The sequence below is a fragment of the Jaculus jaculus genome, chromosome 18 (genome assembly GCF_020740685.1).
Source record: "Jaculus jaculus isolate mJacJac1 chromosome 18, mJacJac1.mat.Y.cur, whole genome shotgun sequence".
NCBI lineage: Eukaryota > Metazoa > Chordata > Mammalia > Rodentia > Dipodidae > Jaculus > Jaculus jaculus.
The window spans coordinates 35,037,596-35,050,284 of record NC_059119.1 but is presented as its reverse complement, the minus strand read 5'-3'; the positions used below and the strand labels follow the sequence as shown (position 1 = coordinate 35,050,284).

Below are 12,689 nucleotides of genomic sequence, written 5' to 3'. Positions count from 1 at the left end.
TAAATGCCAGGCATGGTGGCACATGCCTTTAATCCCAGCACAGGGGAGGCAGAGGTAGGAGGATCACTGTGAGTTCAAGGCCACCCTGAGACTACAAAGTGAATTCAAGGTCAGCCTGGGCTAAAGTGAGACCCTACCTCAGAAAAATAAAGAAAAAAGAAAAACTGTTATAGCTGAAAATAAATAGACTTATGGAATAAAAGTGCTCATTTCTTTAAAGAATTCAAAATTTATTTATTTATTTTCAGGAAGAGAGAGAGAATGGACATGCCAGGGCTTCTAGCTGCTGCAAACCAACTCAAGTTGCAGGCACCACTTTGTGCATCTAGCTTTATGGTGGTAATGGGGAACCAAACCCAATGGGTTAGGCTTTGAAGGTAAGTATACTAACTGCTGAGCAACCTCTCCAGCCCCTGATTTCAAAAGTTAATCACTGCTGTAATTAACAGATTAAAAAGAAAAGAAAAAAAACACAAAGAAGAGGGCTGGAAATATGGCTTAGTGATTAAAGCATTTGCCTGCAAAGCCAAAGGACCCAGTTTGATTCTGCAAGACTCACATAAGCTAGATGCATCTGGAGTTCATTTGCAGCAGCTACAAGCCTCATCACACCCACTCTTATTCTCTCTCTCTCAAATATATAAATATAAATAAAATATCAAACAAGAAAAACAAAAGAAAAGGAAAGCCAGGCGTGGTGTCACACACCTTTAATGCGAGCTTTTACTTTTTTAGTTTTTAGGGTCTTACTCTAGCCCAGACTTACCTGGAATTTACTATGTAGTCTCAGGGTACCCTCAAACTCAAGGTGATCCTCTACCTCTGCCTCCCAAGTGCTAGGATGAAAAGTGTGAACCACCACACCACACTGTGTTTTTTTTTTTTTTTTGGTTTTTCGAGGTAGGGTCTCACTCTGGTCCAGGCTGACCTAGAATTATAGTCTCAGGGTGGCCTCAAACTCTCGGCGATCCTCCGACCTCCCGACCACACCACACTTTTTATAATATATATGATTTATAACATTTTTATGTATTAGAAAGCAGAGAGAAAGACAGAGAGAGAGAAACAAGAGACAGAAAGTGCCGGGCATGATGGCACACACCTTTAATCCCAGCACTTGGGAGGCAGAGGTAGGAGGATCACCGAGAGTTTGAGGCCACCCTGAGACTACACAGTGAATTCCAGGTCAGCCTGAGCCAGAGTGAGACCCTACCTCGAAAAACAAAGCAACCAACCAACCAAAAAAAAAAAGCAAGTCTCCTGGGCTTGTCTCAAAAAAAAAAAAAATTAAATAAAAACAAAACAAACAAAAAAAAAAAAAAAAAGATTAAAAGTAAGGAAGCCAAGAAGTCTTTAATCCGAGCACTCCGAAGAGAGAAATAGGAGGATCTCTGTGAGTTCAAAGCCAGCCTGGGACTGCAGTATGAATTCCAGGACAGCCTGATGAGACCAAGTAAGACAGGTGTGCCATCTTTTGCATCTTGTTTTGCAAGGGTACCTGCAAATCGAACTCAGGTGGTTAAGCTTGGCAGGCAAATACCTAAACCACTGAGCCATCTCTCCAGGCTCTTTTTAATGTTTTTGTTTTTTAAGACACCTTATTTTTTTCTTATTTATATTTTATTTATTTCAGAGCGAGGACAGAGAAAGTGTGTGAGTATGGGCACGCCAAGACCTCTAGCCACTGCAAACAAACTCCAGATTCATATACCACCATGAGCATCTGGCTTATATGTACCTGGAGAATCGAACCTGGGTACTTAAACTTCATAGGCAAGTGCCTAAAGCGCTCAGTCATCTCTACAGCACAAAACTATGTATATCGCCGGGCGTGGAGGCGCACGCCTTTAATCCCAGCACTCGGGAGGCAGAGGTAGGAGAATTGCTGTGAGTTCAAGGCCACCCTGAGACTATAGAGTTAATTCCATGTCAGCCTGGACCAGAGTGAAACCCTACCTCGAAAAACCAAAAAAAAAAAAAAACCTATGTATATCAATTGCTGGAGATGGCTAAGCAGCAAACCCTAAAGACCCAGGTTGGACTCTCCAGAACCCACTTAAGCCAGACGCACATAGTGGCACATGCATGTGGAGTTCATTTACAGTGAATGGATGTCCAGACATTCCCATTCTGTTTCTCCTCTATATATTTCCCTCTCCGCTTACAAATAAATACATAAAAATGTTTTATAAAACGTCTTTAATCCCAGAATATGGGAGACAGAGATAGGAAGAACCCTGTGAATTTGAAGCCACCCTGAAACTACATAATGAATTCCAGGTCAGCCTGGACTAGAGAACGAGACTGTACTTCAAAAGCACACAAAAAAGGAGCCATGTATGGTGGAGCACGTCTTTAATCCCAGCACTCTGGAGGCAGAGGTAGGAAGAGCAATTGCATACTCTGTCCCATTTTTCATTGAATGTGTACATTGTTTAGTCAAATTTTAGAATTTGCTGGTATTTTGTTCCACTCAGCCAACTTGAAAACTCTCACATCAGGCAAACCCAACACCCAGGGTCACTTCTGAAGATACTCTGAGAGTTTTAAGAGCCACACCTAGCACCTTAAGCGGCTACCCGAAAGATATATAACATCAGATTGAACGATAAATCTAATAATACTGCAGATAATTGGAAAACCCAAGCATTAAGTTAATCCAAGACGCAAATATCGCTACCTTATAATACAAAAAAACCCCAAAAAATCAAGACAATATAAACCCACCAAAAAGTATGAATGCATCAAAAATACAAATAAAAATAACTCAGAATCATCAAATGATAATGAGAGCACAACATACCAAAAACCTCTGGGACACTACGAAGGCAGTCCTAAGAGGGAAACGTACAGCTTTAAGTGCCTATGCTAAGAAATTAGAAAGGTCAAAAGTAAACAACTGAATGCTTCACCTTAAAGCCTTGGAAAAGACAACAAAGGAAACCAAAAATCAACAGACAGAAAAAAAAATAAAGATTAGGACAGAAATTAATGAAATAGAAGCCAAAAATAATCCAAAGAATCAATGAAACAAAGAGTTGGTTCTTTGAAAGGATAGACAAAATTGATAAACCCTTAGCAAATCTGATCAAAAGAAAGAGCCACAAATTAATAAAATTAGACACGAAAAACACCAACACAACAGATACCAGAGAACATTCAAAACAATCATAGAGACATACTATAACAACATATACTGCATTGTTTGAAAATCTGAAAGAAATAGATGACTTCCTTGATTTATAAGACCTACTTAAATTGAATCAAGGGGAGATTAACAACTTTAATAACCTGTAACAAGTATGGAGATCCAAGCAGTTATTAAAAAAAAAATCTCCCCCCTAAAAAAAGTCCAGGTCAAGATAGATTCACTGGTGAATTTTACCAGACCATCCTGGAAGAACTAACACCAATGCTTCTTAAACTTTTCTATAAAATAGAAAAGGAAGGAATCCTATCTAACTCCTACAAAGCCAGCATCACCCCAATACCAAAACCAGACAAAGATAGAAAAGAAGAAAATTACAGACCAATCTCCCTCATGAACAGACAGGAAAGTTCTCAACAAAATATTGGCAAACAGAATACAAGAATATATTAGAGGGCTGGAGAGATGGCTTAGCGGTTAAGCGCTTGCCTGTGAAGCCTAGGGACCCCGGTTCGAGGCTCAGTTCCCCAGGACCCATGTAAGCCAGATGCACAAAGGGGTGCACATGTCTGGAGTTCGTTTGCAGTGGCTGGAGGCCCTGGCACACCAATTCTTTCTCTCTCTCTCCCTCTTTCTCTCTCTGTCTGTTGCTTTTAAATAAATAAAAATAAACAACAAAAATATTTTTAAAAAATATATATATATTAGAAAAATCATTCACCCTGAAAAAGTAGGCTTTATCCCAGAGATGCAGTGATGGTTCAACATACACAAATTAATAAATGTAATACATTATATAAAGGGACTTAAGGGCTGGAGAGATGGCTTAGCGGTTAAGCGCTTGCCTGTGAAGCCTAAGGACCCCGGTTCAAGGCTCGGTTCCCCAGGTCCCACGTTAGCCAGATGCACAAGGGGGCGCACGCGTCTGGAGTTCGTTTGCAGAGGCTGGAAGCCCTGGCGCGCCCATTCTCTCTCTCTCCCTCTATCTGTCTTTCTCTCTGTGTCTGTCGCTCTCAAATAAATAAATAAATAATTTTAAAAAATAAATAAATAAAGGGACTTAAGGACAAAAATCACATGATCATCTCATTAGATGCAGAAAAAGCATTTGATAATATCCAACATCCCTTCATGATAAAAGTCCTACAGAGACTGGAAATAAAAGGAACATATCTCAGCGTAATAAAGGTTATTTATGACAAACCTATAGCTAACAGACCCTGAGCCTTGGAAGGTGTAATAGAGATGTCTCGGTGCTGAGCACTCCTCTGTCATATCATCTCAGCACCACGGTGACTTCTGAGTCATCCCAAGTTCACTGCCATCTGAAAAGAGAAGCTTCTCTAATCAAAAGTGAGAGTAACATTAATATATGGGTATGACAATATCGCTATCACACCTTCCAAGACTCAGGGTCCATTGCAGAAGAGGTGGTGAAAAGAATGTAAGAGCCAAAGGAAGGGCAGGACTCCTTACAATGTGCTCCCCACAGACATAAAATGGCCTGGATATCCATGACCTCAAGGTGCCTGACACTACCTACATAAGACCACCATAATGAGAGGAAAAGATCATGACATCAAAATAAAAGAGAGACTGACTGAGAGGAGGAGGGGATATGATGGAGAATGGAGTTTCAAAGGGGAAAGTTGGGGGAGGGAGGGTATTATCATGAGATATTATCTACAAACATGGAAGTTGTTAATAAAAATCAATCAATAAAACAGAAAAGTAAAAATATATATGGTATCAATATTAAGAGAAGTACTTACTGGGCAGTTTGGTGAGCATAGCACAAACATTTAGACAGACAGCAGCAGATGTTACACCCCTAGAGCTCATGACTACCCCTGTTATTTTTCAGTATCAGGTATGTATTCCTTCCTAAACAGCAGGCCTCCAGTCAAATTAGAGGGTGGTTACTTTCCGTCATAACAGACATGCCACTATTGCACACGTTGGCTCATTTGGCCTGGCTGGCCAAATATAAGGATTGTAGTGTCCTCCGTTAAGTATCTTCACTGGTGATTTCTCTGTCTCCCATTGAACTGCGTGCAGCATGGCTTTTTCCAGCTTTCTGTCAGTTGGTCTACATGGAGGAGGTTTTCAGCTTAGCTCCAGCAGGGTTTCTCAATGACCTCACAGACCAAGTATGTGGATTCTTCAGCAATAGGGTCTTACCATCTATTCCTGGTGGGAAACCAGGGGCTTTGGCAATGTCCTGTAATGTTTTGGGGGCATAAGGGATCTCCCTGGCCAACAACTCACTGGAAGGTATCATTTATCTCGCAATGAAAAATTTCTAGTAACAATCTATGGCTCCTGTGTGTTCAATTGTCCAAAAACTTAGGTTTCCATATGACTTATTTATATCCTCTTGGATTTTGATTAGCCATCCCTGTACCTTTAATATTATTTATTTACTTGAGAGAGAAAGAGGCAGACAGAGGGAGAGAGAGAGAATGGGCACACCAGGGGCTCCAGTCACTGCAAAGGAACTCCAGACGCATGCAGCCCCTAGTGTCTCTGGCTTACGTGGGGCCAGGTGAATGGATTTGTAGTCCTTTGGCTTTGCAGGCAAATGCCTTAACTGTTTAGCCATCTCTCTAGCCCTAAGTTTGGCATTTCCCAACAGGAATAGATGGTAAGACCCTATTGCTGAAGAGTCCACATACTTGGCCTGCAATGTCACTGAGAAATCCTGCTGGAGCTGAGCTAAAAACCTTCTCCATGTAGACCAGCTAACAGAAAGCTGGAAAAACTTATACTGCATGCAGTTCAATGCGAGAGAGAGAAATCACCAGTGGGGATAAACAGTGGACACAGCAAGCCTTAAATCTGGCCGCAGGGCGAATGAGCCAAAAAGTGCAATAGTGGCACATCCGTTATGGGAGAAGCCAACTGTTCTGTAACTGGACTGGAGGCCTGCTCCATGGGAGGGAATATGTCCCTGATACTGAAAACCTACAACAGGGGTACTCGTGAGCCCTAAGGGTATAATGTGGTGGAGTCTGGCTAAATGTATATACTATGCTCACCAAACTGCCCAGTAAGCACTTCTCTTAATGTTCATATCTACGTGTTAATGCTACTCTCACTTTTGGTTAGAGAAGCTTCTCTTTTCAGATGGCAGTGACCTTTGGGATGACTCAGAAGACACCATGGTGCTGAGAAGTGACAGAAAGAATGTAAGAGCCAAAGGAATCGCAGGACTCCTTACAATGTGCTCCTCTAGACACAAAATGGCCTGGATACCAATGACTTCACAGTGCCTGACACTACCCACACAAGACCATCATAATAGGAGGAAAAGATGATGACATCAAAATAAAAGAGACTGAATGGGGAGGAATATGATAGAGGGGATATGATAGAGAGTGGAGTTTCACAGTGGAAAGTGGGGTTAGGGAGGGAATTACCATGGGATATTCTTTACAGTTATGGAAGTTGCCAATAAGAAAAAATAAATCATTTTTTTAAAAAGCCCTATAAAGCCCATTATCTGGAATCTCAGGTTGGCTGTGCTCTTGTGAGTCAGCCCTAGCAGCTCGTGCTTTTCCTGAATAAAAGCTTTCAGCTTTGCCTCAAGAGTGGTTTGTGTGGTCTTTAGTTGTTCCTGAACCTCACATCTGGTGCCATGACTCAGATAGGAGGCTCCAGGTTGCCCTCTTGGGAGGCCAGATCCTTCCACACCCACGACCAGACCACTGACCCTCTGATGGCCCCAGACCATCTGCTAGGGGCAGGCTCTCCCACCCAACACAATTTGGCTTCAATTCACTTCCCTTATCCTCTACCCTTGGTAAGTGTCTTCCATATATCGGCTTGCTCTCAGTAGTACTCTTCCGGGCTGGAGAGATGGCTTAGCGGTTAAATGCTTGCCTGTGAAACCTAAGGACCCAAGTTCAAGGCTTGATTCCCCAGGACCCACGTTAGCCAGATGCACAAGGGGGCGCACGCGTCTGGAGTTCATTTGCAGTGGCTGGAGGCCCTGGTGCAGCCCTTCTCTCTATCTATCTGCCTGTTTCTCTCTGTCTGTCTGTCGCTCTCAAATAAATAAAAATAAACAAAAAATATTTTAAAAAAAAAAGAAGTACTCTTCCTCCATCTCTCTCTCACACACTGTTTCTCCCTTTTCCTCTAAGTCTTCCCTCACCCTTTCCTCCTCAGGGAGTGTCTCTCACAACACTGGTTTGCCTGCTCTCGTTCTCAGAGGTCTCCCTCCCTTGTTCTTATCTAAACCTTACCTGTATGTCAGGCCACAACCCTTGCCTGTTTTTGGACTCCCTAGGTCTTTAGAATGCACTCTCAACACTTCAGGACTCCCAAACTTCAGGACTCAGGTCCACTGAGCCCAGAGGGGCACTTTTTGACTTGGTTTTCTATCCTAGGGACATTCTCACTCCTCTGTTCCTTCTGGCTGGAGAAGAGAGGGCAGCTCCTTGCCCCTCCTCCCACCATCAATCCAACTTAATCAACCACACACAAGGAGGGACCAACTCGCTACTCCCTTCATTCCCTTTTTTCTTTCTCTCCTCCTCTCCTGCTATTTTCCCTGAGCCACTCTCAGGGCTTAGGCCACCTGCTGCAGGTTCTCTGTCCTCTGCCACTGTGCCCAGTAGACTGCCTCAAGCATAAGGCACTGACCAACTGTAATTTACACATTCCCCTGGCGACTTAAAGCTTAATCTCCCAAGCCACTCTGGTCTGCATGGCCCTCAGTCCCATTGCTGCCACATGATCATGCACTCTCCCCTCCCCACACCTCTTGAAGTCTCACCTGTTATTGCCAAGTGATTACTCCATTGGGAGCATAGTCACCTGCCAAGCACACAAACAGGCTACACAGTTGCAACCTGTACAGCCTCTACCCACGTGGGATGCGCAGGTCCCATTCACCCTAAGGGGTCATATTGGTGCTCTGTGTAAACCCAGCTTGAGCCCTGGTTTCTTTCTCCCACCCTTGCTTTGCTCTTTTCTGTCTCCTCTCATTAGCCCTCTATACTCTCCTACTTAGAATAAAACCTCTAATCCAATTACTACAACCTCCTGGCCTGTCTTCTTAAGAACACCAAGCCTCTATGACTCTTGGACTACATCAAGCCTCATCATCTGATCTTTCTCTGCAACTCTGCCTGGCCACAATATAATGTAGACAATGGGTCCAAATGGCCTGAAAATGGTACTTTTTCGTTTCCAAATTCTCACTGATTTAGAAATTTTCTACCAACATACAGCAGGTGGTCTGAAATACACCATGTTCACACATCTTTCACTTTGCATGCGTCGCCCTCTCTCTGCTCTACTCTTCTCACCAGGTCCTTAAGCCAAAGGGCTCAGGAATGTGCTCTCATACCCATCCCCATACTCATCCTTACCTTCTGCTTTTGACCTGGAAACCACAAATGACCACACGTGGCTTTTTTTCTTCATACAAAAGACATTTCTTATGCTGGACATGGTGGCGCACAGCTTAATTCCATCACTTGGGAGGCAGAGGTAGGAGGATTACCATGAGTTGAGGCCACATAATGAATTCAAGATCAGCGTGAGTTAGAGCAAGACCCTACCTAGGGGAAAGAAAAAATGTCGGGCATGGTGGTACAAGCCTTTAATCCCAGCACTCGGAAGGCAGAGGTAAGAAGATCACCATGAGTTCAAGGACAGCCTGATATTACATAGTGAATTTCAGGTCAGCCTGGGCTAGAATGAAACCTTACCTCAAAAAAAAATCTTTCTTTCCTTTCATTCTTTTATATTTTTATCTATTTATTTGCAAGTAGAAAAAGGATAGAGAGAATGAGCATGTCAGGGCCTCCAGATGCTGCAAACAAGCTCTTGATGCATGTGCTACTTTGTACATCTGACTTTATGTAGGTACTGGGGAATCAAACTCAGGTTGTTAACCTTTGTGACCACCACCTTAACTGTTAAAACCATCTCTCCACCCCAACCTTAGTTTTTAAAGTCAGATGTGATGGTATACATCTCTAACCTCAACACTTGGGAGACAGAGACAAGAGGACAATCACAGTTCAGACCACATGGGTCACAAAAACAGAACTAAAGGGGCTGGAGATGGCTTAGCGGTTAAGCACTTGCCTGTGAAGCCTAAGGACCCCGGTTCGAGGGTCCATTCCCCAGGACCCACGTTAGCCAGATGCACAAGGGGGCACACGCGTCTGCAGTTCGTTTGCAGTGGCTGGAGGCCCTGGTGCACCCATTCTCTCTCTCTCTCTCTCTCTGCCTCTTTCTCTTTCTGTCTGTCACTCTCAAATAAATAAATTAATTAAAAAAAAAAACAGAACAAAAGAAAGGGTTAGGGGAGAGATTTATGACCATGGTATATTAATTATATTTATGGACGTTGTCAAAAAATGTTGTTGATCTGGGCATGGTAGCACACACTTTTAATCCCAGCACTCGAGAGGCAGAGGTAGGAGGATCCCCGTGAATTCAATGCCACCGTGAGACTGCACAGTGAATTCCAGGTCCACCTGGGCTAGAATGAGACCCTACCTCGAGAAAAAAAAAAAATGTTGGGCTGGAGAGATGGCTTATCCGTTAAGTGCTTGCCTGTAAAGCCTAAGGACACCAGTTCAAAGCCCAATTCCCCAAGACCCATGTAAGCCTGATGCACAAGGCGGCACATGCATCTGGAGTTTGCTTGCAGTAGATGGAGGCCCTGGTGCGCCCATTCTCTCTGTCTCCATCAAATAAATTAAAAATTTTTTTTTTAAAGCTGTTAAAAACATATATACATATTCAAACAGAAATATGTGCAAAAACACTCACCTCAAGTTCATTTAGGCGCTGGACTCGGGGAGTGAAACGGAAAGTTTTTACTTCACATGCAAATGGAGGTTGCCAATCCTAAACAGAAAGATTTTTTTTCCTTTTAAACACAGTGATATGCAAGTAAGTACGTGTGTAGGTAAGAACAAATCATGATGGCAATACAATAGCATATGTAAGTTTTCATAGACAAAATAATATTTTTATGTTTTTACTTTCATATTAAAGATCTTCAAATCTTACCATCTCATTATTTATACCACCACCATATTTTCCAAGTTATTCAAGCAGAGTACAAGGAGCTCACGTAATAAAATAAAATTTGGCTTAGCGAATAATGTGCTTCCTTGCAAAGCTAAGGACACAGTTTCAAATCCCCAGTACCCACATTAAGCTAAATGCACGTGGTGGCACATGTGACTAGAGTTCATCTGCAGTGGTTAGAGACCATGCATGCCCATTCTCTCTATCTGCCTCTTTCTCTCTCTCTCACACACACACACACACGAAGTTTTACACATACATACATACGTGTGTGTGTATGTATATATATATTTTTTAACCTTTTTTTTTTTTTTTTGGTTTCTCCAGGTAGGGTCTCACTTTGGCCCAGGCTGATCTGGAATTCACCATGTCATTTCAGGCTGGTCTTGAACTCATAGCAATCTTCCTACCTCTGCATCCCAAATGCTGGAATTAAAGGCATGTGCCCAGCTTGACCCTATTTAAAATATGTACGTACGTAGGCCAGGCACGGTGGCACACCATCTTTAATGCCGGCACTCGGGAGGTAGAAGTAGGAGGATGGCCGTGAGTTCGAGGCCAGTCTGAGACCACATAGTGAATTCCAGTTCAGCCTGAGCTAGAGTGAAACCCTACCTCGAAGGACGAAACTGGTGAACACTGTGGCACATGCCTGTAATCCCATCACCCAGGGAGTAAAAGGAGTTGCAGGCTTGCCTAGATAAAACTGAGGCAGTCTAGACAGCAACAACAAAAACATCTTGAATACCTGCTAAAAAAAGAAAAGCAAGACAGCTAAGCATGGTAGCACATGCAGTTAGTCCCAGTACTCCAGAGACAAAAGGAGGAGGATCAACATGAGTTCCAGGCTACCCTGAGACTACATAGTGAATTCCACATCAGTCTGGGCTAAAACAGAGCTACAACAAGACTATACCTCAATAAACTAGGGCTGGAGAGATGGCTTAGCAGTTAAGCGCTTGCCTGTGAAGCCTAAGGACCCCGGTTCGAGACTTGCTTCCCCAGGACCCACGTTAGCCAGATGCACAACGGGGCGCACATGTCTAGAGTTCATTTGCAGTGGCTGGAGGCCCTGGCACGTCCATTCTCTCTGCCTCTTTCTTTCTTTCTCAAACAAATAAAAACTAAAAAGCAACCCCCCAAAAAATATTTATTTGGAGAGAAGGAGAGAAAGAATGGGTGTAAGAAAGCCTCACTTTGTTTTTATTTTTTTGGTTTTTCAAGGTAGAGTCTCACTCTAGCCCAGGCTGACCTGGAATTCACTATGTACTCTCAAGGCAGCTTCAAACTCAGGGCAAGCTTCCTAACTCTGCCTCCAGAGTGCTGAGATTAAAAGCCTGCATCACCACACCCGGCCCCACTTTGTATATCTGGTTTTACATAGATAACAAAGAAGCCAACCCAGGCCATCAGGCTTTGCAAGAAAGTGCTTTTCAAGGTGGTACACATGTCTGGAGTTCATTTGCAATAGCTGGAGGCCCTGGCACGCCCATTCTCTTTTTCTATGTCTGCCTATTTCTCTCTCACTCTCTCAAAATAAATGATTTTGGCAAAACAAAAGTGCTTTTTAAATTTTATTTTGTTTGTTTTGTTTTGTTTCTCGGGGTAGGGTTTCACTCTAGTTCAGGCTGACCTGGAATTCACTATGTAGTTACAGGATGGCCTCTAACTCACAGTGATCCTCTACTCCTGCCTCCCAAGTGCTGGGATTAAAGGCGTGCACATCACGCCCAGCTAAGAAAGTGCTTTCAATCATTGGGCCATCCCTCCGCCCTTGAATGTACTCTTCATAAAGTATAGGAATCTATGCTTTAACAACATCCAGTTGGGCCTCCTGCAGTTTATGTCCAGATGCATCAAGAGTTTTTTGGTTCTCCCTTCATGATGCTAGGGATTGAACCAGGGGTTTGTAATTCAATGCTCCAACATTCAGCCCAAAGGTATCATTTAGAAAGTATTAGCCAAAAGACAGGTGTGGTGGCACACATCTTTAATCCCAGCACTTGGGAGGCAGAGGTAGGAGGATCACTGTGAGTTTGAGGCCATCCTGAGGCAACAGAGTGAATTCCAGGTCAGCCTGGGATAGAGAACCTACTTCAAAAAACCACAAAAAAGTACTAGTCTAGCCAGACATGGAGGCGCATGCCTTTCATCCCAGCATTGGGGAAGCAGAGGTAAGTGGATCACTCTGAGTTCAAGGCCAGCCTGAGACTACATAGTGACTTCCAGGTCAGCCTAGGCTAAAGTGAAATCCTACCTCCAATAACAAAAGAAACACACATAAATAAAAATTTTGAAAGGAAAAAAGGTATGTGACCTTGAGTATATCTTAGGGAATTAATTCCTTTCATTATGGAAGAGTGTTTGCTTTCCTTACCTTAAAAACTGAGGGCCGGGCATGATGGAGCATGCTTTTAATACCAGCAATGGAAGGGAAAGGTAGGAGGATCCCCAAAGTTCGAGGCCAGGTCAGCCTGGGCTA

At 43.2% G+C, this 12,689-nt stretch overlaps 1 protein-coding gene across 1 annotated transcript in view; it reads right to left on the bottom strand.

Annotated features, from left to right (window-relative positions):
* Kdm5a (lysine demethylase 5A) overlaps positions 1 to 12,689 on the bottom strand; it is a 137,856-nt gene that overhangs the window by 124,006 nt on the left and 1,161 nt on the right. The window contains 1 exon segment of the mRNA XM_045137268.1: positions 9,944 to 10,021. Coding sequence (XP_044993203.1) covers positions 9,944 to 10,021 — 78 coding nt within the window.